The 27,721-nt window shown below is 41.2% G+C and overlaps 1 protein-coding gene across 11 annotated transcripts in view; it reads right to left on the bottom strand.

Moving 5' to 3' along the window:
• LRRC6 (leucine rich repeat containing 6) overlaps nucleotides 1–27,721 on the bottom strand; it is a 106,150-nt gene that overhangs the window by 77,563 nt on the left and 866 nt on the right. For 2 of the 11 annotated variants that reach the window (XR_004244435.1, XM_032133699.1), the window contains exons 1-4: nucleotides 15,898–16,267; nucleotides 12,771–12,828; nucleotides 11,519–11,728; nucleotides 10,529–10,698 (exon numbers count right to left, since the gene is read on the bottom strand). Coding sequence is in view for 9 of the 11 variants with exons in the window: in XM_032133699.1 (XP_031989590.1) it covers nucleotides 10,529–10,698; nucleotides 11,519–11,728; nucleotides 12,771–12,828; nucleotides 15,898–15,910 (451 nt within the window). In the remaining 2 variants the exon portion in view is untranslated. Of the gene's footprint in view, nucleotides 1–1,467; nucleotides 1,541–10,528; nucleotides 10,699–11,518; nucleotides 11,729–12,770; nucleotides 12,829–15,688; nucleotides 15,769–15,897; nucleotides 16,330–27,721 lie in introns of those variants that run through there. The other 9 variants (XM_032133723.1, XM_032133707.1, XM_032133690.1 and 6 more) reach the window with 9 other exon arrangements.

Consider the following 27,721-nt stretch of genomic DNA (forward strand, 5'->3'; position numbering starts at 1 on the left):
CCAGATTTTCTGGTGTTGTGTGCAGTAACAGGAGACTGGACCAGTGACCTGAGAGATCACAGCTACTCCCAGGTTCCAATGAACACAGGAGGATATAAGGGATGGCATCAATCAAGTGGAGAGAACAACTCTTGAAGTTCTAATGCCTGGGCTTCCAAAAATTACGTTTTACTCAGATAAAGAAGCAGAAATGAAGGATAACGTTAAAGAAATTGAAAGAATAAGCAGGTGGACAGCTGCAGGTGTATCACAGAACAGTGGGGGAAGCTGCATTTTAGAAAAGCGAAGTATGCAACCATTACTTTAAGACTCAAACTCATGCTGCGCTGTTCAGGAGATAAAGTCATTCTCCTTCAGGCAGTGCCTGCTCAAATAGGGCATCTGCCCTCTCATGCAGGGAGAAGGAGTTCCTGTCCAAAGCACTGTTGCAGCCCAGCACGGACTGGCAGCCCAGTGATAATATGCAATCAAAACAGATTACAAGAAAAATCACAGAGAAAGGGAACTCCTTTTCATGAGTAATAGGTGTGAGCACTCAGTCGTCTGGGTCATACTGCTGTACCTGTAAAAGGTGATCGATTCATAAGTAATAGCATGGAGTATTTTACCTCATTTGGGGTTTTTTCACATCTGACAGACTTGAGCTCAGACACAAACCATCCCATCCAGCATCTCCCCTTGCAGGGGCTGCCCCACACAGGAAGGGGTGCCCACCTGGGCCACCCCAGTCCCCATGGCTGGACACCTCAGGGACTGTTTTGAGAGGCAAAGAACCCCTGTACTGTACATGGTGACTTAAAATGGGGGTTTATTGCCAGGGAGGAGGGAAATCTGACAATCAGCCAAGGGAGGGAGGAGGGCAGGGGGCTGCCAGGGGAGTGTGGGGATGGTGGGGAAGGGAGGCAACTCTGGTGAGAGGGAACGTGAATCAGAGAACTTTAATTTAATTAATTAAATTAATTCATTTAATGACCCTTAAGATCATCGAGTACAACCCAGCACTGCCAAATTCACCATGAAATCATGTCCCTAAATGTCAAACCTACATGAGTTTTAAATAACTCCAGGGGTGGTGACTCCACCACTTCCCTGCTCAGCCTGTTCCAGTGCTTGACAACCCCTTCCATGAACAAATTTTTCCCAAAATCTAATCCAAACCTCCCTTGGCAAAACTTGAGGCCATCTCCCCTTGTCCTTTCAGCTGTTACAAGGGAGAAGAGGGCGATCGCCTCCTTTCAGGGAGTTGTAGAGAGCGGTAAGGTCTCACCTGAGCCTCCCAACTGAACACCCCCAGCCCCCTCAGCCGCTCCTCATCAGACTTGTGTTCCAGCGCCTTCCCCAGCTTTGTTGCCCTTCTGCGGACACGAAAGAGGCGTGCAAGGCACGGAGCACGTCCGGGAGAAGAGGGCAGGGGCCGGGCAGAGGAGGGGAGGGGAGGGAAGGAAAGCGGGGCTCTCTGACACTCACTCCGCACCATGGCCGCCCCTCAGGCGCCGCCGCCATTCCCGGACGCCGCCGCGCTGCCACAGCAACGGCCCCGGGCGGGCGGCGCTGAGGGCGGCGCCGGGGCCTTCCTTTAACCCCGAGCGGGAGCCGCGCCGGCCCGGCAGCTCCCGGCCCCTGTGCCTTAGCTCGGCAGGCAGAGATGAAATGCCTTTTCCTCAGGCATAAATCTCACGTCTTGTCCTTTGCATGACACTTCTGTCCTCCTCCTGCATATCCGTCAACTAGTTTGCCTCACACGTTTTGGGCTGAAACCCGTTTGTGAAAGCAGCCTGTTCCCAGTGATTCATAGGCTTGTACAATTTTAGAATAATAGAACAGTCTAGGTTGGAAAAGACCTTTAAGATCATCAAATCCACCCGTCAACCCAGCTAAACCATGTCCCCCGGTATCAGCTCTACACCTCCTTCAAATTTTCCTAGGGATAATGACTCCACTACAGCCCTGGGCAGCCTGTTCCAATTCCGGATCACAATTCTCATCAGACCAAAGTGGTAACATCAGGAAAGTCAGTCTGTATTTCCTACCTGTCTTCATTAACCTAAAGGTCTAATCAAACCCAAAGGTCATCTTCTGCTAACAGGAAATTCACCTATAAATTTAAATAAGGCAGTAGGATTTTTTAAAATTATCAAATTCATTTATGTAGCAATTTACCTCTGATGTAAATGCAACACCCCACAGTCACACCGCAGCTTTCTACCTGTATTGCAGATTAGAGCATAGGAGTATGAAGGTGTCATTGAGTTGAAGCTCCTGAGGTTTGTGGAGATAATGAGACACAAAGAAGCAGAAGTAGTTTATGCACTTCAGTTTAACTCCATAGTATTTGTCCTGGCTTATCTGACTATCCAGTAACAACTGGTTAGTAACAACTAACCAGTAACAACTCCACTCGGAGGACAGGGAGTTTTACACAGTTGGTTGGACATCACCACTGTGGCCCAAGGCCCCTGCACAGAATCACAGACATTAAAGAAGGGCCACTGGTTCTGCTACCTACACATTTACATCAAATTGCAAGCCTCTTCAAATAATGACTTTTTTGCTAGTAACATTAATTTTTTACTTGGGAGCAGAATCAAGGTATTCAATTTCAAACACGAAAAAAATCTTTGTTTTGCTGTGTACAGTATTTTGAACCCTGTGTTTACATTGTATTACATTGAAATGCCTATGTTATTTTGTTAAGCCAAAAACAGGGGAGGAGGGTGTTCATCCCTTTTTCAGAGATTCTAGATGATAGTTCTGAAGAAAGAAATATAAAATCTGCAATTAATTAAATTGCCAAATACCAGGGTGTGGTGGGTTGATTTTGGCAGGATGCCAGGCACCCACCAGCTTTTGTTCTCACTTCCCAGCCTCAACAGAAGAGGGGGAGAAAATATGAAAAGAAGCTCATGGATTGAGACAAGGACAGGGACATCAAAAACAATTACCATCGTGAGCAAAACAGATTCAACTTGAATCATTCAATTGACAAACCTCGTTAAACTGCAGGACTACTTGTTCAAGCAGGTAACTTCTCACTTGTGATGAGCACAAAAGAAGAATTCTCTGTACACCAGTGACTGAAAAGCTCTCAGAGTGTGTTTGTTTTTCTCTTGTGAAGAACAGTTTTATTTATGACTCAGGTTTAAATTATTCAGGAAGACAGTAAGCAGCATTTTAGAGCATGTGTTTGCAATACACTGGTCCTAACCTGATGGTCTGGCACACACAGGGCAAAGCTAGGTGCTGAAGTATGTTATTTACTGTGTTCTTTATTTTCACACACAGGTTTTTTTTTTCATTCAAATTATGTACTAAGAGCTTTCAGCAGCACAAACCTGAAGTCCTAGCATGAAGCAATGTACATGCCAGAGATAAAATAAAGAATCACATTACAAATGGGAGAATGGAAATGAGAAGGAAGAAAAAAGTCCCATCTGATGTGCCTTTCCTGAAGAAATTCACCTCAGCACTTTAATACATTACAACTTTATTAATTAAATGTGTAAAACAATGCAATATATATTTCTATGTCATGACAAAAATAAGCTTTATAGCATTATTATTATGGTGCATCAGACGTATTTTGAACATGTCTTGACTTAATCCATATTTACACTCATGTAAGGTGCTCCAACCCCAGCAAATTGATATCCATAGACAAAGCTGTTGAAATGCTGCAGCTCAGAGTCTCAGGTGGTATAAACCAGCTGATTGATACCCACTCAGAATTTGAACCTATGTATTTCTATTTATTTCCTATTTATTTCCTATTTTTTCAAATATTTTTTATTTTATTTTGTTTCTCTGTGGTGCTACGTAACAGTCACAGGTACAAAACAAGGCTTTATGTTTGCACTAAAGTACCAATAAACCCTCCCCAAAAGAGCACACAATCTGCAGGGCAGGACATGAACTCACAAATAATAAATTCACTGAAATATATGCAATTCCAAATAATAATAATCTTCATTACTGAAAACGCCCTCAAATACAAGAAGAAATGAGAACAGGAACAACTTTACTGATATGGAAATGCCAGAGATAGGAGGGAAAGAAAGCAGCATGAGAAGCCATAAAAAAAGAAACAATATAAATGAAGTAATAGTTTTGCTCAGTGTATATAGAAATATGCAAAGAGGTTTACAAAATCCAATTCATAAAAATATACATCAAAAAGCAGATTTTGCAGAACTGGACTAAGTGGTCATAACCTGTATTCTGTACCATGTTTATTCCATATAACTTAAATAAAATATGATAATCTTTGTATAGTTTGGCCTCTATGAGTAATGCTTTCAGGATAACTATAAATCAGCCTTGCTCACAGACCAGGAATATTAGAAATTAAGGGATGGCATCAATATTATTATCTTCCACATGACCATTCCTGCTATAAAGCGCTGGGTGATATATATTCAGGAATGACCCTGAAATTCAGCTGAACACAGCTGAAGTAAGAGAGTATAAGAGAGTATAAAACAAGGTGTAGTGATAAAAATAATATATTAAAAAAGTAATAAATGGTATGAGAAGATACACAGCGAGTTATAAATCTATTTCTATTTGATTCTTTTTCTCTTTTTCTCTTTTTCTCTAAATAAGGTGCTATATTAAAGTGGAGTAAGCATTTAATCTCTGCAGACAAAAAATATAAAATTCTAGTTGTTTTCTCTGTTTGTAGATGTGTCAGTTAATCACTAATCAGTAAGTGGGTTTACTCTAAGAGAATTGCATCCCAGAATTATCCTAGGCTTGATACTGTAGTTAACAGAAGTTGCAAATACTCATTACCTCTGAAAGTGTGGATTTAAACATTTAGGTTGGAAATTTTTTTTCAGTTTTTCATCAGACAAATCCTGGCTTCAATTTTTTTATCCAACAGGAAGAAACATATGATTGCGCCTCTTTTCAGAGAAAAAAGATGAGGCTTGTTTTTATGTCCATTAGAATATATGGAAGGGAACTGCCAACCAGTCTGGTAACCAAATAGAATTTTGTTAATTCAACATTGATGAATATCAGGGAGGGCAGATCTTAACAGATCCTGAGCATTTTGTTTTTAGCCCTTGAACTCCAGTTGGGAAATGACCCCAGGAGGTCCCTCTCTCCAGATCAGAACAATTCTAACTTACAGTTTGTATTTATTAATAGACAGATTATAGGATTTATTTTAGACCCTTTTTTTTTTCAATCTCAATCAGATTTTTCTTCACTAGTTTACAGTGAACTAATGAGTTTACAGTGAACTCTTTCTTTCTAGTTTTCAGCATAATTGCTTTGATGACTGCAGGGTAATTTCAGTCTTAGACTTTTCTCTCAGAATGCAATTTAACTTTCCAGACTATTATTCCAGGACATTATTTAAAGACTGAAGATCTTTATAATCCTTTAGTTTTAAAAGCGATTTTAGTAATGGACCTTTTATTATAGGCATAAAATAAGTAACAAAATATTTACATGTTTTACGTAGTGAAATTTACTCTCAGTTGTCTCTGTACTCTAAATAAAGAAGAGTAATTATTTAACACTTACAAAATTATTCAAATGCATTAACTACAAGTCAATATGAGGATGAGTATTATAAATACTATTTTAGATACATAATACATCAGTTATCACTGTACTCAGCCACTATCCAAAGCCATTATCTTTGATAGCATATTGTTACAAGAAATTAATATATAAAATATGGGATAACATCATTTTTATAAAATATTATTTAATGGGAATTAAAAACCACTTTTTATTATGTAAATGCTTGTAGGACCCCATGCCCACATAGGACTTCATTGAGATAACATACTATAGGTACAGCATTTCTTTGCAGAATTTCTTTCAGGTAGTGACCAAGAAGTAAGGCCTTGCTCACATTTGACCAGAAGAAAAATAAAGCTAAAATGAACTGTGTTTTGGAGGAAGAATACTATCAGTTCTGTTATTTTTTTTTTCCATAGGAACATGTATAAACATGGCCTTAAGGAGGTATCCAGGAGTTCAATGCTGAAGAGCTGATGAAAATAAATTTGAGGAGGAGGCAAAATGAAAACTGTTAGTGAACTCATTTCAAAATACACAGAAGTAACAACTCTGCTTTTAAGGTTTTACGAAGTGCAAGAGACAAGCTTGATTTGAGCTGTTGGAGGTCCTGTCTCACAGTAACCTGTGTCAATCTGTATTTAGTTTAGTCCTGCCACGCAACAAGTGCCAAGTTCTCTGCTCCATCCTGTAGGACCTGCTTTGGTTCACTTTGATAGTCACTTTCAAAACCAGAGTCAGCTTTCAAGCTCTGGTGTTTCAGCCCTTACATAAACAGTTCCACTGACTTTAAGAAGTGCCATATGTAGCGTCTCCAGCTTGGCACGCTGTGAGTAGGACATTTTGTCACCACAGGCAAAGTGATCAAATGACTGCACTCCTTTCTAAAATGCTTTGTTCTCAGAATTAACGCCCACATTCTAAGGGCTGACTGAAAGGTTTTCCAGGTTGTGTCTGCAGCTGTGCAGATGCCTTTAGATCTCAGAAGCTGAACTGCACTCAACCGGAAAACTGATGAAGAAGGCTGTTCTATCCACACTATAAGGAGCACAAACTGGGCACAGCTCCACTTGGTTCCTTCTTTTCATTTTTATCTTTACAAAGTATAGACATAAAGGAAATAACAGAGCCAGGGCTGGGATGACCAACTCTAAGTACAAATAAATTAGTGCTCTTGTTTTAAGGGTTTGAGCTGCTGCGAGGCTTAGAAATCCTTGATAAACAGAAACTGGAGTCTGAGGATGAGGCTTGAGTGAAAAAGAATAGGAAGTAGAAGAATGTATAAGTGTTTTTCAGATATTCTGGACTGATTCATGTTGATGCTGCTTCACTGCTTCAGTGGAATGCTACCAAGTCAGAGCAGCACAGCACCTGGTCCTGCTGTTCAGTTCAAACTTGGGAAAAGGAAGACTTGTTTTGCCTGTTACTGGGAAACATGTGTTCTCTGGGCTGAAGCACAGCAATTGTTAACAGCTTACACTATTTAGACACTGCTGCCAGACAATAGAAATAAAATATATAATCTAAATGCAATAAAAAAGGACTTGTAGACATCAAAGTGGAGTAATTTGCAGTGGAAACTGGCAAGGGTCCTGCAGTTAAACCTTCTTTTAATGAAAAGTCCGTGGAACCTTTCTGGCATGCTTGAACCCTGTTCCATAATAGGACTCATCCCCAAAAATATGGAATTCTTTCTAAACTTAAACAGGTACTCACCAATTGTTCTTTATTTCTTATTATTTTCTGCAGGGAAAAAAAGAAGAATACATTTTTGTATATCTTGATTTAAATTGCAGTTTCTTATAATCAGTATATATTACCAAAGGCCCTGTTTGACAAATTCAGCTAAGCTGTTTGAGCAGGTAACTTCTCACTTGTGATGAGCATAAAAGAGGCATTCTCTGTATACCTGCTGCTGAAAAGCTCTCGGAGTGTGTTCTTCTCTTGCGAAGAACAGCTTCGTTATCACTCAGGGCTAAGCTATTGAGGAAGAAGGAAAGCAGCACTTTGGGGCATGAGCTTGCAACACACTGGTCCTGACCTGGTGGCTTTGGTGAAACCAAAGTTTTAGGGAATGGAGACATAGCAACAAACTGATACACCACCCTTCAAAAAGTGAGGGTGTCACTGCAGTGGAGCTGTTCCAGTTGTGCCTTGGTGTTTCTAACTTCCAGTGTACTCAATTCAAAGGCTGAGGTCTGACAGATTGTCATGTTGCCCACGGCATATACTGAACTCCTGAACCCTGACAGTTTCAGAAACAAACAGGATCCTCTTGAGCTTCAATTTCACTCCACAAAAATTCAGATAAGCCCAAACCTTTTAGTCTTAGAAGCATTTTAAATTTTAGACATTTAGAATTTTCTGGTGCAAAAAAAGGTGAAAGAATGGTAATTCATAAATCCAGCACATCCATACATGCTTTCAGCATGAAGGCCTGTGTGAGCTAATGGTCCATTGGGTTAGTGGAGCCAAATTATATCAATTCTGTAGTCCCTGGAAGGTGGTGATGGGGTGAGCATCATAATTAGCTGGTTTTAATTTTTCCAGTTAAAACATAAAAAAAGGTCTGGTGGCCTGGGAGTGGGCTTCAATGCAAGGCTTGAAAGCAGACCTCTGGAATCATGAATTACACTGCTTGGTCTGTCTCTGCATCATGTTATGGCATATTAGGTTTACCTTCCTTTTCTGCTACAACATTTATTGCACATTATGAAAGGGCAAGTTTTCAAAATAAACAGAAAGTTTCTATGAATAAAAATCAGTAACTGGAAAAGCCAAATACTCTACCAGTAACTTCAGATCCCACCTTCTATGTTCTGACATGAAAACAACAGCAGGAATCTCCTTCCTCTTCTTAATATAAAATTTCTAAATTCCTCTATTCATCACATGACACTGGAGCCGCTTACCAAAACTTAGTTGCTTTGAAAAATGTATCGAGACTGAAGAAAGATGACACAGCAGCATCTTGGGAGAAAAGAACTGTGAAATTCAAATGCAGAACACTGTAATGGATTGAAGTTACATTTGTCCCCATTTGACCATATACTGCTCTTATTAGGATCAATAAGAGCCATGGATATACATCCAAGGATAGAATTTGGTCCTCAGATGTGACTTAGTAAAAAAAAAAAGGGTTGGAAATAAAGAAATTCTGTACTTACAAACTAAAATCATCAGCAACAAAGTGGCAGACAATCCTCCCAGAAAATATCTGAGAACATAACAATGCCCAGAAAGGTTAGACAAAGCCAAGGGATGCATATGGGGTTAAAAGAGGTAAAGCCTGGGTGGGAGGAGGAGGAAAGGTTCTTGCAGATGAACCCTCTGAACCCTCTGAACTCTGGTAGGTGAAACTTTAAATTACGTAAACTATTGAAAATAATCTCCAGGAAAGAAAGACCTCAGCATTCAGACTGAGAGAAAAACCCACTAAGAAAGACATGAATCCATTCTGATTTTTCTCAGCCTTCCAAAACCCTTGTCAAAGCACACTTGGCAAAGTAGCTTTCATATCTGCATACATATTCCTCACTTTTGTGCATATCTATATAGCTCAGATATTTGCCTGCATCGACTATCATGTGAAAATATATTTTCACAGTCAGATACATATAACTTCGAAAATGTGACCCTTAATTTAAGTTTTATTCACCAATTGAAATGAAGCAAGCACTCGTGTCAGAAACAAAAAATAAAAGAAATAAAAATTACCTTGTACATACTGAAATGATTAAACACATGATCAGTGCAGCCATCTGAGAAACAACATTTTGCACTGTCCTGGATTCTAAAATAAAAATCAGGAAAATAATGGGTTTTAATGAAAGTAAATATATGATGGGAGGTGTTTGCAAGGACTACCTTCAGCCTGTGAGGTCAGTCCCTTCAGTTGCTTTTAAAGAGAACTCGCCTGGAGTGATTCAAAGCAGAAACCTAATTTTCATGCTCTGGGTGTCTCTCAGGAGTCTTTTTCCCCCACAACTACAGAAACACTGTGCCCTCCATGCTCTCAGAAAACAAGCCTTTCTGCATAATTGCCTGTTTCAGTTTTTGCTCCCATGCCCTTTCCTCCATTTTCCTCTTCACTCTTTTTTTTTTCTGAAAAATGGGCGAAGGAAAGCTGTGAGCAGGGGGTAGTAATCAACTAAATACCAATTTTATGGTTTTGTTATTTTTAATCATCCATTTAAAATACATATTTTAGTAAATAAATTCTATTCTGCTAGGGGCCAGTTCCATATTTTTAATGTATTTTCAGTTCACTCTAAAAATGAGGCATGTCAGAATAAGAACATAACATACCTGCATTGCTCAAGGTCTCTTCATTTGCATTTATCATAAATGAAGAGCAGGATTTTGAAGCAAAAAATGGTTCCTCAAACTGAAGAAACTCATCATCTTTGGTGAGAAATGTTCCATTAGATTCTGGAATTTGCCTTTGTGACACATGGTTATTATATTCAGAAGAAAAGTCTGAATCACCTACAAGAAGTGCACATATAACTGAGATTGCACAAAAGAAGAGCTCTGAGACTTCGTATTAATGAATTTAGGAATCAATTACTGAATCACAGGAGAGGTTCGGAATAATTATGGGTAGGGAATTGGCAGGTCCAAACATATGCAGGAGAAAATATGCAGAGTAAAGACAAAACCACATAGAGCATAACAGATTAAGTTATTGAAAGAGCCAGGTGAAAGCAGACAGTGCCAGGTATTAATCACACCAGAATAAACATTCCTGGTGATGACTTTGCATTCAAATTCAGTCAAAAAAATGACCTTTTGGCGCAGAGATCTTTGCAGACTCATACTCCAGTTTAATGCCAGGAGCTCTATTTACCCCTTAGAATTCTGTAGTTCATCTATCCTTTACCTGCACACCTTGGCAGACAACACCTGCAAAACTTCCAGAAAGAGATACCCAATTCCCACTAAACACAGAGTGCAGTGTTGTGTCTTGATTACCTGGTACCTCATCAGGGCTTACCAATATCACTGTGACTGGCTTCTAGTTTACTGCATCCATCAGGCCAAGGATCCTCTACATGGGAGAATTCCATCTTGCTGGGAATGGTGGAGCTGCGCCACGAGCTGGAGGTACTGAGATTGAACAAGCTGTCAAGAGAGCGACGGATTTTCTTCCTTCGCCTGAATACACTGGAAAGAAAAGATACGTTGCCAAGGAGTAGAGCTAATTATTCTTGCTGAGCGGGGACAGAGCTCTAAAGCTTGCAGGAACGACGTGAAAGAACCAAGTTCTGGATGCTGCTCCCAGCCCTGTTCTTGACCCTGGGCACGTCACCAGGAATGGCTGCTGCACACCATAATATGTCAGGGAATGTGTTAACAGCAGGGCTGATCATGCTGTTGTGATACTGGATACTGTGGTACCAAATGACATCACAGCTACTGGTCTCTGATACTACTGTGAGTATCTCATGCTACCCATAAGTTGCACCCTGCTATATCCTATTTGGGGTAGTCTGAATCCATCAAACTTCATGTTTTTTGAACTACATTTTACATACCTTTCTAAACTGTTGTTCTTTTCAAATCAAGTGATATTTTTTCTTGAGTAAGAATTCTAGGACCAGACCTTTTTATTTACATATATGTGTGTGTGTGTGTTTTAGACAAAGATATTTATGTATACTTTTTTCTTACTCCTTATCAGAGTAACACCCAATTGGCAAAATGAGCTGTATCTCTCCTTTTTCTTTATTGGACACAACTTCAATTACAGCAACAACTGTGCACTAAAGAGTTTTTGGATAGTAAGACATGACTGAAAATCAGGTTATTTCATTCACTTCACTCTCTAAAGCAATTGAGATGTTCCCATTCAGAAGTAATGCTGATCTTATGCCAAGCAAAATGTAGACAGACACAAAGACACCTCCAGATACACCTCTAGGTAAGGCCAGATATATGAAGGCAATCACCAACATGGAGTAAAAGCTGCACACAGTTCACTTACCGAACTAAATTCTCTTTATATGTAACACTTGTGTGGGATGGTGTCAGTGTTATGTTGCCCTCTTCATCAGACAGAAAACTGTCTTCTGTCAAAACATAATAACCATTAGAAAGCAGTCGAGGGCTGCGGCGACATGTAGGAAGGGAGTCTGTCAGAGGGTTTGTGAAGCACTCATAGGCAGGATCGTCGTCCAAAAAGGCACAAGCACAACTGAAGAGGAGAAATTAAAGCCTCTAATTTAGAGAAGGTCGGGACAGAGCAAACCCACGATTTAATAGTAGTGAATTTACATTCCTAGCTGATGGGGGCTGGTAGTGACATAGATTTAAAATACGTGGATGTAATAATATTACTCTGTACTAGAGGGTTTCAGCCAGCTGACGTGTGCATCACACTTTCCAGAGCTTCAGATTACAGGAGGGATACATGCCGGGGGAGCATTTCCTGAAGCATGGAGCCAGCTTGAGCTCAGAAGTGCTCAGCGTGTTTCCATGGCAGTGCTCTTGGCCAAGGAACCAGCAGAGGCATTCCAGTATTTTGCTCCTCTGAGTTCCTCTACATGGCACAAGCTGGGTGCCTCTGAGCCAGGCAGGATTTACTTGCTTTTTTACAACCTAGCCATACTTAGTGAAGATTTAAGGATGCATGACTTTAACAAATCCTAGAATGCCATGCAGCTGGAACAACATAGGTTAAAGCCCACATGTGAAAGCACTGAAACACAATTGCCACTCCATCCAGCACTGAAACACGATTGCCTTTGGGATGAAATACAGCACAGAAAAGTATACTCTCTGGTATTTAAAACAGAAGTGAGTAGTGATAGAGGTGAAAGGATCTAAAAGTTGTAGACAATTTACTTAGTTCAAGTAAAATTGAATTTACAGTTATACCTTTCCCCTCGACACCTATGAGTTCCAAATTGCCATGCAGTGACATTATGGAAAGAAAGGAAGACACTGGATTGATTTCGTGGCTGACCTGTGTTTCAGTAGGAGATTTAAGTACCCCATATATCACAGAGACATACCATAATTTCAGTGTAGGGAAAAGCAGATGGAAGAGAGATACTCCAAAACCTTGTAACTGCAAAGCCAGTGTTTCCAACCTCCACAGCAGTACTTCTGAACTTCCATTTAGGGCAGTAATTAAATTATATCAGCCCTACAATTCTCAGTGGCCTAAAAGGGATTTTTACAAAATCTACATCAAAACAAAAATAAAATTAAGCAAGTGTAACTTTCCTTAATACCTTGGGAAAACACGTCTTGAGAGGTTGTGTCTATGCTCTCCATTAAATGGTGTTGAACCTGCAGAGGCAAAGGTGAAATAAGAAGGAATTGTTATCATGTTCACTGACAGGTACCTTGTACATACCAGAAAGATGATTAAAAAAGCTAAAAATGAAAAGAAAATTAAGGGAAGAATTAAAGGAGATAAAACATATGAACGAATCAGGGAAAGACTTAGTGTTTATAGGAAACTCATCTCAACCAGGACAACACAGAATTAGAGCCAACAGAAATCAGATACTTCTACTCTGCCCAGATAACAGACTTGAGAGAAATAATTATGGACAGAAACACAATAACTGCAATAATTTTAAGGTGTTTTACCAGAAATCTGCTTCATGCCTAAGCCAGAACCTGAACTGGCACTAGATTCAGAGTAGAATGGAAAGGCCACCTTACCCTTACATTACATTTTTCAGATGAAAATTGCAGACATAGCACAACAAGCACAGGGATTGCTACAATGACAAATATTTGACAGTAATATTGTGGCAGGAGACTAAGGAAATAGGACTTGTCTGGATTACCATGGCTTAAGTATGCAAAGTGCTTCTAGGTGTTCTGCACCTGACAGAATCAATCTTATAAAATATGAGCAAGGGCTATCCATAGGGAGAATTTATATCTGCTATTACATGAAAAGGTAAAAGATATGATCTTTCCCTATATTACCTTGCCTTTCCTGAATCTTTAGAGCTTCAGACTTATGACACTGTTAGTAAATGCCCATCCTTCCCCTCTGAGAGGAGATAGGGCTAAGAGAATTTTATTTTTTTATGTTCAGTTATGAGCTGAGGCAAAGAAAAGACATGAAGGTCAGGCTTTCCACTTTGGTAATCTTGTTTATCCTCCCCTTTGGAGCTCAGTTGTCAGTCACAGTCTGGGTGTGAAGGCTGACTCAGCCTTGGGACCAGGCAAGGTGATGAAAGAAGAGAAGTAAAACCTTCAGGGTATTTTTTACAAATCAGTCCTACTACCCTGCTCCCATACATACTGTTTTTCCTATCCTTTGGGAAAAAAAAAAAAATCACTTTACTATGAACAAATTATGTTCTAATGCTCACAAAAATAACTTGAGGAGGAGACAACTGAAAGAATTTGGGGGAAGGTACAGAGAGATCGAGAAGCATCAGTCAGAACACCACAGAGCAAGTTGTACAAACAGTGGGACCAGTGGTGTATTTCATAGTTTGACATGCATTAGAGCTTTTTTTTTTTCACATACAGCTAGCTCCTGAAATAATTTCTCTTATTTTAGGCAAAATCGTGATTCTTAAATGTGCAAAAAGTCTTATATTCAAAACCAAGAAATCCATCCAAACTCTAGAAGTAAATACAGGAAGGACTCAACAAGCAGTTTCTAGATCTGGATATAAACTAAAACCAGCAAAATCCTAAATTTTATCAGTCAAAAAAGATCCCCTCCACAAGGTATTTATTCCTATTAACACTCTGACAAATGTATCCAAATTTATTTGCTCCTGGAGTTGATGCAACAGGTGATAGTCCATACATTTTGAAAAGGACTGTTTCATACACCCTAGGGTAACAGGGAATATAGATTATCTGTAAAAGAGTTTAAAAAGAAACAGAAGCATGTTTTATTTTGTCTTGTTTGAAAATTAGGATGCGTAAGATAGTATCAGCAATATATATCAAATTATTAGGTATAATGTAGTCTCACTTAGGCAACAGTAATTGGTTCTAGGGCAAATTTGTTTGAAAAGGATATATAGAAGTATATCTCAGGATCAGTTATACCTAGTAGAACTCTTTAATAATCAGAGAGTGAAACTTTCCAGCAACTGAAACCCACATCACAGCTGTATTGCACGCAATCATAAAGTAGCAACGTCTAAAAAAGAATAACTTTTAGAAGAGGCAGCTTTCCTGTGGGGTAGTGCTTTTGCTAGAAAGTGTTGACACATACTGATCACATTGGCAGAATAAACCACAGTCCTTCTGTTCCTCATTTGAATTGTCTCATAACTTTGCAAGGTATGTCTCTGCAGGATGCCTGCTTATCTGCCACCCTCCAGAGAAATAAAATTCAAGATAGAATAGAGTATATACATCTATTTATAAAAGAAAGTGAGCAATATACGCATGCAGATATATTACTGGGGAGGCGAGGCATTTCCCTCTTTTCAAGAACAGTTAATAAGGAGTTTAACTTGCTTTTAAACTATTTTAAGTAATGATATCAAGCTTCTGTGAACAGTCGTAGAACAGGCAGTCCAACAGATTTTTTTGCTGCCCTTGATCAGGAAAATTTTTGGCTCATGCATAATGAAGAGAGTTCCTGAAAATCATAATTCAACCAATGATGGAGAAAACTTGGAAACATCATGTTGTAGACAATGCTGCACACTGTTCTGCCTTCATTTAATATTCAGTCTTATTTCTGGGCCATTAATAGTGTGAGAAGCTATAGTAATGGCATAACAAAACAAAGCATCTCAACCACCGCTGTACAATGGAGCAGTGGTATTGTATCTGTAACCCACAAAATGACCCATCAACACAGCACCTCTAAACTATGGCATGAGAAAAAGCCAACAGCTCTATGAAATCTCACTAGAAGCGAAGCTGAGGTGAATGTGGCAATATTTTATATCAAGAATCAAGTAAAAATTTAAGCCAACAACTGCCCTTGAATTTCAAAACACACAAAAGTTCATGTTGTAATATATACAAAAAGTCACTGTCCAAACCAGTCAGTTTTAACTATCTTTCCCTCCAAAAATCAAATTAGTGTTTAAGCCAATGATGCCTTCAGTGTACAAGCTAAATATTCACATTTGTCCCTACCAAAATATAGTGCTAACTATTCAAATAGCTGAAACACAGGCAACCAGCGTTATTCTATTGTACCTACCAAACACAAGTGTCTACAAAGAGAGTTTTATTTGTTCACACATATCAGTTGTTTTTGAAGAGCAGTTCAGTCTTTTCTCCCTGCAGGTAATGGAAGCAACATTCACAAAAATGCAAAACTTCCTGAAGAACTGCACAGAAATGAATCCAAAGCTTAGCTATTCCTCAGCTGATAAATATGTTAAGAGATAAGTCTAAAATCCTTCAAACCTGGAAGATCCATTTCGTAATTAACACATGCGTGCAAAAAAGTTTCTCCTCATCAGCCCGAGAGCCCGTGGGATGGCTGGTGGAGGGTGTTCCTTGAGCAGCTTCCTGGGAGAGCTCAGCCCTGGCTCTTCGCAAAGACAGGTCTAGCAAGCCCCTGTTTCCTTTTGAAAACAGCCCGTGCAATCAGCGGCACAGAGCCCGAATGAGGTCACGCTTCCTGTAAAGTAGCCTCACATCAGAAGCATTCGTTCTGAAGAGCAAACCGAAGATAACGATTAGCCCAGTGCCGGCTGTTGTGAGAGAGAAGAACCACTACAAATAATGTCTCGCTCCAATGATCATACAGAGAACAAAGACAGAACCTTTTCTCATCAATGACACAGATTTTTGTTTCAGATTTGCTTTTCTACCCCACCCAGGAAACTTCCAAGTTGTGTATACAAATCATTCCATTTGTTGAAATACTTGTGAGCCTGACAGGCTTTGATGTAAGAAAATGATCCAGTTACCAAAAAAATAGTAACAATACATTTTGCAAAAGCACTGTGGTATAGAAGATACATTTGGTGAGATTTCAGAGCTAAGTTTCACAGCCGAAAACATTAATGCAAATATATACCATGCAATGTTAATGTAAATTCCATTGAAAGGAGAAAGGAATAAAGCCATTTGTAAACATACTCATTGTTGCACACTATATGTTTCAGACTGTGTAAGGTACCAGTTCATCGTACCTTAAAGTATAAAAAATAAAGTCAAATCCACATGAGATATATTGAGACTGAATAAGATGTCCTGGCAATCAAAAGCATTTGGCTGTAGAACTATTACGCACAAAAGTAATATAAATCAGCTGCTTGACACTGAAGAATTGTATAGCCTTAGGGGATAAAACTTCATCTCCAAATAAGTAAAATGATCTAGTAGTTTTCTCTCCCAATGTCTGTATGTATCACTGACAAAAAAAAAAAAAAGAAAGAAAGCATAAATCTAGTAAAATATGATTGATTTGATTTGATTATAGTTTGTGGGTTTTTTCCCCTGGAGAAGGAAAATACTTCCACTGATAAAAGGAATGTAAAAACCTCACCTCCCAGAAAAGGAAACAAAAATAGGCAATTAGGATGTTGCAAAAGACCTTCTGTTTCTGAGTTAAAGTAAATGAACATTTTATGATCCTTTTGCTACAACATGAAAATAGGGACACAGTCCATCTTCACATCATTTCTTCTAATTTAGTGGAATTATGTCAGTGAGGAAATTTAGTCCAACACTATTTCCATGGATGCATGGGCTTCATCACAGCAGCATTTCCCTGGCCACCCTGCCTCTCTACAGGCAATGAATATAAATTCCCAATGATCTTTAAAACTAGGTCACCTACAGAAGAATTTCTATACCCACACAAATTTACTCCTTGGGCATAATTTTGGGGTTTTTTTTTCCTTATTCTTCTCAACAGGAAGCAGTTAATTCCAAGTTTGAACTGCTTTTTTGAAGGATATTGACATGTCATGTTTGTCTATATAGTTATATTGTGTCTATATCATATTCAGGCCTGGAGGTGTTTTCTTTTTTAATCACTGCAGTTTGTTTCTGAAAGTCACCATTCCACAAAGCTTTTGATGCATAAACTTCATGCATTGGTGAATATTTTATAGGTGAGTGCTAGACTATGGGTAATACACAAGGATTTATATACAGCTTTTTTTTGTTCACCCTGTTGCTCCTCAAATTTCCCACTCCACCATAAGCCCCATCTCAACAATAAAAACCTCAAACCAGGTTTCAAATTTTATAAAATGAGTACGCCAACAAGCTTACTTGAAGTAGTTTTATGCCTCTGGCACACATTACCATTCAACCCACAAAAGGAAGGAAATTAGAATTACGATACTAAATACCACCCATCTTTCTACACTTCTCCCAGGCTCACCCTGCTTTTGATGCAACAGATTGTGCAGGGTCTGACAGTCCAAGAGAGGTGGTGCCTGGGGCAGCCTCCATGCCTGGGGTCCCACCAGCATTGAGCCTGAGCAGGTACACCCAGGAGGGACATGCAAGGAGTGCATTTATAACCCCCTATATACAGACACACACAGCGGGCACCACAGGCAACAGGGACAAACAGAGAGAGCACTCACACAGCACTGACGGCCTCATCCTTCTCACCTCTATGGCTGAGCAGTGCAGAGGTCCACTCGTGAGAATGCAGATACACACATCTGTACACATCCCTCCAGCAGCTGGGCTCAGGCACTCCATCTGCCCAACAGCTGCCCCTAGGTCCCAGTCTCACCAGTTGCACGCAACTGGACATTTGAGCCCTCAGGGCCACAGCCTCACAGCCCAGTTGGTGGTACAGACCATCCCATACATGGCTGGGATTCCCCAGGTCCTCAGCAGCCCACTGAGAGACACTGGTGTCCCACACCCCAGGCAGCAGCTCCTCCCAACCCCAAAGGTGTTCTGGTGCTGACTTATCTGGGTAGGTCTCATGCCTGGCCACAAGGGCTGAGACTCCTCTGGGGCAGACCTGGGAAAGGCCCAGCAGACAAAGTGTCCTTTCCTCTTAAATCCTAATTGAGGTTCCCTTTGGCCTTTGTGCCCCTGGGCTCCTCTGGCTGATCAGAAAGGCCTTGGATGGGCTGATGGCTCCTGAAATGGGAACAGCTGGCTGCAGGGAATTCTTTGGGCTCCCCCTCACACTGTTGTCCCTCTGAGCTCCTCTGTGAGTGTGCAGGTGAGCTTTTAGCATATATTACACCATAACTTAGCCATCTCAACAGCCCACTGCAACTCAATGCAGTGCACTGTTATGCAAAATACACAATTTTCAGGAAGAGTATTTTCCTGGTAGAGTAAATTGAGTGGCCATGGTGGAGGGATTAGAGTGCTTATTGATTGAACGTAATTGAGAGTAATGTGATGCTTCTGTAATTCTCTTTGAACCTCCTGGAAACCTGACAGCCTTTAATTGTCCACCAGTTTCAGTGACTGTCAAATCAGGCCATTTTTCCTGTATCACAGATCTGTGACAATATATTGTTTATATAGTACTCAAAAGTAAAAAAAAATATTCTGAGGTATCTGAAAATTAATTGAAAAATTAAAAGAAAACCCACAGGGGAAGGGCTGGTCAGGAGAATCTCTGAGTATCCCCACTGGGTCAAAGTGAAGGTCTATGAAACTTTCCTTGCCTGCAGTCTTGCTACAGGGGAAGCTAAACCCATTTTAATTCACCTTTGTGAATGATAACATTTTAAGCTAAGTGCATTCCTTTATGCAGCAGAAACACTTAACAATATTTGAGGGACGCTGGTAATTAAAAAACAAAATAATTCTTACAAACCTAGACATTTTATTTCAATTTTAAGAAAAGGCTGATCCTGCATTAAATTAGCATTTTGGTGAAGGTTACACAACTGCCACATCATATATGATTTTAATAATCTTATCAGGTCAACTGTATGAACAAAGATTAATTAGCCTGAACAAAGATTAATTTGCCTTAAATTGGAACAAATTCATTTTTAATGTTATCAGATGGAAATCCCATCACACTCTATCAGAGACTTTCTGAGTTCCAGGATTGATTTCCCCCCACCCAAATTCATTATTTAAGCTTAATTGTTCCTGCAAAACAGGCAAAAGAGGGCATTTCTTATTTGCGTGGTGAAGTGCAATGAATAGACCTGTAAAATTTGGAATTAGCTCTGAGCTTGCTGATACACCCATACTGCTTTGATCCCAAGAGCTTGCCTGCAACAATGCTATGTCAACTACTTCTGTATTATACTACAGAGTCCAGATAGACAAAAAGTGTTTTAAAAGGACCTAATCAAGTAAGCCTGTGATGTACAATGATATTTCTCTGTACAAAGCCATGACCAGTCTGTGTTGTATCTCTTTCCTTCTTTATTATATGGTACCATAGAGAAATTTCCTTGGTATCGAAACCTGATGTAGACATGGAGAAATGCCACATCATGATATAAAAGCAGTGTAAAAGTAGACATGGGAAAGAAGTGCTTCCATTAGAATCTGTAACTTTCCCACCCTACCTCTGAAAGTACTGCTTTGAAAACTATCTTATCAGAGAAAGAAGACAAAAGGAAGAGGTTCAATTCTATCAGCCAAAGCAGAATTTAGTCAAGGTTTCTAACAGAACTCAGGTGAATCCTCATTAGAGTTCTTCATAAATTTCCTCACAAGAAGATCTGACTGTTACGGAACGAGAAGGCAGAAACACTAAAAAAAAGCAACAAACACACAAACCTATACTAAAAGCTGTCTGACTTAATTTTTAAAGGATGGCAAAAGTTCATGAATCAGCACACTGCAGTGTGTGCAGTGACAAGAAGCAGCCAGGACAGAGTCAGCTGTTGGCCAGTTGTGCTCCAGCAGGATCTTATTTGCAGAGACTAGAAATATTAATGCATAGGTCGCTGGTCTGAGTGGAGAATGAGTGGGAACAGGTTTGAGGTGACGTGTGAATGGTGTACACCCATGGTTCCTAAGCTCACAGGTCATCACACAGCACAAATCTATATGACACATTTTAGGACACACAGACTGAGAGGGAAAGGACAGGGACTAAAGCAGGTAGGACAGTGTGGGGACACTGCTGACTCTCAGCTCTAAAGGGTGTAAAAAGATATATCCCAACCATCACTATGTGACCAACCCAGGAATAACCCATAAGACATGGAGAAGACTTGATTGCCCATATTCCTTTTCTCCCATGTCACTGTAGCTAATGCTGGACAGAGCACCTGCATAGCAGCACCTTGGTGGTTGAAAGCTGAACAGGCCATGTAGATACACATGGCTTTAGGGACCTTCTCGGTACTCTATCTAGACACATAAAATCTCATCTTTGGTTGGGAGTTTTCTTGTGACATTTTGAGTCCCAAAATGAAAATTAGTGTTCCTCTGGAGGTGGTCATGCACTGCTGCCCACTGTACCTGAGAACCTCTGTGGTTTCTATGACAGCCCTGATGTGATCAACATGGAACAGAGGGTCTTGTACTGATGTACAGTGAAGGCTTTTGGCCGACACATGATTGTAAAGGATCACAGAATGCTTTACATATACTGAAAATCTATAGTTGAGAGGTGTTGGTACCACTGGTTCCTGAGACAACAGTACTGGCAAAATATGGATCATACTGATGTCATGGTCATTTCTATAATAAATCCTACTGAGTGAAGCATAAATGAAGACAAGTAACAACTGAAGTGATGCTCTAATACAGTGTTCTTTAAAATGCCTCTTTACACAGCCCCCTTATCAGTTGTCTCTCTATTTGTACATAACCACTGTAGTCTGACATTGACTGAGTCCCTTTCTGCCCGTGTAACAGTATTTAAGCAAAGTCCAAATTTGTGAGGCCTGTACTGAGAGTCCACAGGCCTTTCTGGAACTGTTTGCTATTTTTACAGCCTTGCCCATGCCCAGCTCCCATTTCCAGCTGGATTCAGATGTCCTGGACTAATTCAATGGCTAGGGAGAGGCAGCCTCAGTATCCAGTGGAAGACCATGACACACTGGAGGCAGAGTGGTTTTACAGCTTGGATGCCATCCAGCATTGCATAAAGATCAAGAATTTGAGTGTGGCCTACAAGGCAATTAAGGACAGAGAGCAGAAATCTGATAGCCTTCCAGGAACCTGCCCATGTGACACCAGCACAGACCCAATGGCCAAGTACCAAGAAACAAATGACTCCTACCATGAACACGTGAACCAACACATTACAGACATTTTACAGGCAGGGTTGGGCACAAAGAGCTAATCTCACAGTCAACAATCATCCTTCAGCCCCTGAGGACACCCCAGTTTACATGGGACAACAAAGGAGACAGGAAAATATCACACTAGTTTTACAAAGTGATTGGTATTGCCTGCTGGCAGATGTGATGTGTACTGTTTCATTCTCACTGCTGGACTCTACCAGGTTAGACACATGAGTTTTGGAATTCTGTTTTCCTTCAACACAAGTTGCAAATTCTGTCCGCCCAGAAGCCAGCTCTCAGAAATGCAGACCATGAAAAGCTTCCCACTGGGATATGTTTGTGAGTCAAGTACTTTGTTGATCCACCATAAAGTGTATACTGCATTTTAATCTCATATGGAAATAATCTAGGAAATCAGTGCATAGAGCAGATATTATTACTACAGCTTTTGTTCAGCACTGATCTCATCAAGGCTTTAAATAAAAATTCAGTAAAATATTTACTGATGTATTCCAATCTACAGAATCTCCTCTAAAACCAAAACACAATCCAAGACATATGGCTGCAATATGAAAGGCAGAAGTAAGTGACACATTGCACAGCAATTTGTCTCTTTCTGAGACAAAAGCACAATTACATCCCAAGAGGTCTAACATTCATAGCAAAACAATATTCATAGCATGGCGACTATTCCGTGTGCCCCCAAGAAATATCAAATGATACACAGAAAGTGGTTTAGTGAGGCTGTAACATGACACAGCAAAGCTGCCTGCATCCAAAGCTGCCTGCATCCAAAGCTGCCTTCCAGCCATGCAGAGCATCAGGTGGTATCACTCTGGTGAGCAGCAACTTCTGCTTCAAGCATTTCCTTTAACCCCATCAAATATCAGTGTATGCTCTTTCTTCCCTTTCTTTGCGTGGACTTGGGACCCTTTCACTAATGCTAGAACTACCTGCTAAATGCAAATTTCATTACCCACCTGGATTTACCAGGTCTCACTCCTTAGCATTCTCACCTTACTGTACTTCACCCTTGAAATACTGCCATTAGGGAAACTTACTTTGCTTTACAGCTTCATGTCACCTCCCCAGCATGCAGTGAAACACAACACCTGTGAGCAAAGAGCCAGTTCTCTGAGAGAAACCACTGGCAGAATCAAAGGCAAAGAACTACTGAGCAATTCAGTCCAGCTTCAGTTATCTTTCAAAACTAGAAAAAGACGGGGTTGATGTCCCAAACCCACAGGGTTACTGTTTTGTATGGCGTCCATGGCAATGGGTGTTAGTGACTTTCTTTTCTCATACAAGGCCAGATGCTTCAAAACTCTTTCACTTCAGGGTATTTCCCAGCATCTGGAAAATTTAGGGCTTTAACAGGGAAAGGGAAGTGTTTGGTGAGATAATGGAAATAGTCACAGGGGGAAGGAGGAATTTCTGGAGGGGAGGGAGTTTCTGGGATGAAAGAAGAAGAAGGGCAGAGAAACTGAAAAGGGGGCCATAGTAGCTTGATGTCGGATATGGACCCAAAACAGACCAAGGAAGTGGCAGGAAAAGGATAGATGGTGACAGAGCAGAGCCAGGCCACAACCAAGCTGCCTATGCAGATGGACAGAGCAGGGCAGAGGTGCTGCTGCATGTTTGCTAGACTGAAGCTGTGCAGACACCGTTTGAATACAAGCACAAGCAGTAATTTTAAATATGCCTTTCTACTATAATAAGAGTAAAAACAACAGTGAAGTTTTATTCTGTTGACTGTCACCTCACAATTGCAATATCTGACATTTAAAGTAGTTCTTTTATGGACTAACCCAATTGCCCACAAGAAAAAACAAATGGCAAAATAAACAAGCTGACGTCTGGCATTTTCACCATAATATCTTTCTTTTCCTAGGTGTTTGATCATTCTCCCAGACCTTTCCTGAACCCTTCCAGTTTTTGGATGGGTTTTCTGAACAGTTAGTTATTTTAATAACAACATACTGGTGCCAAGTGCAGCAATAATGTCACCTCTCTACTCCTACTCTGTGTTTCCATGTGCATGTGCTTTGCAAAGACTGCATTAGTCTTTTCACCATCAACAGCACATCATGAGCTCATGCTCAGCTGATTATGAAATCCTCTCTCCCCCCCCTCCAAGTCTCAGTGAGTCACTGACTGGCAATATAAAATCTCCTATCCAGTTTGGTTTCCAATTTATGGTCTGTATATTCATGACAAAGCTGAAGACATGCTTCGTGACAAGATTAAACACCAAATTTTGTGAGGAGCAGAAATAGTGAAATTTCTTTTCCTGCATCTCTGTCTTGTCATGCTCAGGTCTGAAGGAAAATAACCATTGAGTCTTTCCATCATGGAGAGGTCGACTCAGTCACCCTTCCCTGCCCAGCTGAGCATTCTAACAGAAAAGATTGGGATAATGTGATGAGATGTCTCTCTCTCTCTGTGTCAAGTTTGAAGTAAGATAGAAGTAAGTGAAGAAAGGGAAAATGGAAAGCAGACAGGCAATGCAGCCACGTAGGCCCTGTTTTCCTAGGAGACAAGACTAAATATCAGATATGGTTTTGTGCTAAAAGACTAAAAAAAGATCTTGGCCAAAATTGCTCCTTGCTGGCTTTATGGTGGAACGGTGTAGCTGAAAGGGGGTCCTGGGCCATGGGCAGAGGTGGGGAGGCACTGGCATAGGCAAGCCAGGGCCAGTAGGGGCTGTGGGTGCCTGTGGGCTACAGCAGGGCAGGGATGGGTGTACATGAAATGGCAGCAAAGAAACAGGGACACTGGCTGGGGCTCCTTGTTTTCCTAAATGTTTTGATAATAGTGCAAGGAAATGCTGCCCTGTACTGCTGGACCTCAAGTGGACTTCTGCAGTTCTGAAGGCAGTGTGGTAGGAGTCACATATGGCACCCTGCGTTGGGTGTCCCTTCCTCTAAGTCTTTAATTTGGTTCCCACCTGCCATTTGTCCCTGTGCTCCTCTGAGCTTGTGGAAATGGGCCTTTGATGGGCTGATTGCTCCTGGGAACTGCCAGGGCAGGGGATTATATGGGCTTGTCGTCCTGTGCTCTTTTGTGTGTGCAGATGTGCTTTTAGTCCATATTAATCAATACCTGGGGCTTGCTGTGCCTCTGCCATCTCCTGTCAGCTCTGCCTCCCTCTCCCAAAGCCTCAGCAGTGAGGTGATGCTCAAGGTGCCACACACTGCTCTGAGTCATCTCACACCATGGCACAACTCAGCCTCCAGCAGTAAAGAACGTGATTCAGTGACCCCCATGTACCCAGCCCCATCCTCACTGCCTCTTTTATCTTCCCCCATTCCCTCTCCTTGGACAGAAGCACCTCCACTTTTCTAACTACTCTGATGCTGCACATTCATTGCCACTCAAAGAGAGCTCATTCCTTACACAACAACCTTCACTATCCTTTAACCCTCTAAACCAAAGCTTGCATCAAAACTACACTCAGGGTAGTAAGAGCTGGAGAATTCAAATGAAAGCAATGGCAACTTTTTTACTGAAAAAAAGAAAAAAATCTTCTAGTTTCCTTTCCTTTTTTCTTTGTTTTCTTATTTTGTTTCCTGTGTTTTTCTTCAAGCTACCTTCTTCCTTCAGTCTCTTCTGTTTCCCACCACCTTCCAAAAAATGGTAACAAGGGAAAATCTAGGGAGGAAAAAAAATATCATAGCAAATACTCTAAAATATCCTACTGAACAGTCTGTCTATAAAGACTCCTTAAGTGGGAGGCAGCCTCCTGGGGACTAAATGAAGCAGATGGGTTGACCTTGAACAGCAGCCAAACGCCTACACAGCCACTTGCTCACTCCCCCGGCAGTGGCATAGGGAAGAGAATGGGGAGAACAAAAGTGAGAATTATAGAATCGTTAAGGTTGGAAAAGAACTCTAGAATAATTGAGTTCAACCATTAACCCAGAACCACTCTGTTCACCACTAACCCATGCCCTCCACTGCCACATCCACATGTGTTTTGAATGCTCTGAGGAATGGTGATTCGATCACTTCCCTGTGCACTCTGTTCCAATGCCTGACCCCCCTTTCTGTGAAGAATTTTTTCCTAATATCCAATCTAAACCTCCCCTGGCACACCTTGAGGCCTTTTCCAAGTCCTATCACTTGTTGCCTGGGAGAAGAGACCAACCCCCACCTGGCTCCAGCCTCCTTTCAGGGAGTTGTAGAGAGTGATAAGGTCCCCCCTGAGCCTCCTTTTCTCCAGGCCGAACACCCCCAGCTCCCTCAGCTGCCCCTCATCAGACTGGTGCTCCAGACCCTTCCCCAGCTCTGCTGTCCTTCTCTGGACACATTCCAGCAGCTCTATGTCTTTCTTGCAGTGAGACGCCCAAAACTAAGCCTAGGATTCAAGATGTGGCCTCACCAGTGCCAAGTACAGAGGGACAATTTCATTCCCTAGTCCTGCTGGCCACACTATTTCTGATGCAAGCCAGGATGCCTTGACTGTTCTTCTTGGCACACTGCTGACTCATGTTCAGCCACTGTCGACCAGCACCCCCAGAAATGTCTGCAGATCTGCATGAGACAGTTTAATAAATGAAGGAAAGCAAAAACCCCTAAACCAAACAACCCAGCCCAAAAATCCCCCAAGCAATTCAAAGGCAAGCACTCAGCACTTCCCACCAGCAGACCTATACACCTCCATCTCCCAGCAATGGTCACCTTGGAAGAAAAATGTCGCACCATTCTTCTTCTGCCCCACGTCTTCTTGCTGAGGTCGATGTTTTATGGCATGGAACATCCCTTTGGCCAATTTAGGTCAACTGTCTTAGTTCTGTCCCCTCTCAGTCTCTTGCCCATCCTTTGCCTACTTGCTGAGGAAGATGAGTGAAGAAAAAAAAAAAAAAGCCCTGACGCTGTGCAAGTGTTATTCAGCAACAGCCACATCACCGTCAATCATGACCCCCCTCCTTGTCCTGTGACATATGCACAGATGTCATTCCCTTAGTCTGTGGGACATCCCCCAAATGTCCATACAAGTCCAATCAATTAATTTGGTCCATGACTTGCGCTCTACCCAGTAGCTTTCCACATCAGATGGTTTTGCACAACACAACAGGATGCACTGGTGAACAGAGCATATTGCCTTTCACTTTCTGCTATTTATTATACTTTTGAGCTTGAGCTACCTCCTCAGATGATGCTCTGGAATCTCTGCCTCCTGGCTCAGTGGTGACCTCTTTCAGTATTCAAGGGCACAGGATTGCCTCATCTGAGCCCACTGCGTGATCAATCCTACCCCCTTACTCCATGTAGCTTCAGTTGTATTATGTGTAGAGGTGCCCCTTCCTACGAACATCTAGTACATCTCAGACCCTTGACACCCTCAGCTCCAGAACCCCAGAGGTCAACCTTGGGTCTTTCCAGGTGTTTTCTGTCAGAGGCTCCAGGTGAACACAGAGTTTCTTACAGCTGGTACTCTCTGGACAGGCCCAAGGGCTACCAAACAAACTGTCCTGTCTGTCCTGCTGCTGTTTAGTGACCTTGTCTGGACACCAGCTGCCCACCAAAGCCAGTCTGTCACTGCCCTTCCCAAATGGACAGGGGAGAGAAAATATAACAAAGGGCTCCTAGGGCAAGATCCTAAGATCATTCCTCTCATCAATTACCATCACAGGCAAAACGCTGATGAGCTCAGGCTTGGCCAGTAGTGGATCCATCTTAGACCCAGTTGGCATTGCCTCTTGTCAGACATGGGGGAAGCTTCTGGCAGCTTCTCACAGAAGCCCCCCACTACCAAAATCTTGCCACACAAACTCAAAACACTTAAAAAAGTTCTTAAAGGTCACTTAATGGAAAGGACTCACAAGCTGACTGTTACACAGAACATGCACTTTCCAGAAATACACTATGCCTAGGAAAGCCTTTTTATTAGTTGGTGGAAACTTGACATTTATTTTACTGATCACATCCATGGGGATGTGATGATGCTGATCTTGCCATTACAAGCTTGGGAACATCTATCCTGGAGAAGAAGAGAAGGAAAATCTCCATGAGATGGTTCCCTGAGCACTGGGATGGCACCAATGGAGGGGCTGACTTGGCTCGTGGTCATTGCCTTTACCACA

Source organism: Corvus moneduloides, chromosome 1 (genome assembly GCF_009650955.1).
Source record: "Corvus moneduloides isolate bCorMon1 chromosome 1, bCorMon1.pri, whole genome shotgun sequence".
Taxonomy (NCBI): domain Eukaryota; kingdom Metazoa; phylum Chordata; class Aves; order Passeriformes; family Corvidae; genus Corvus; species Corvus moneduloides.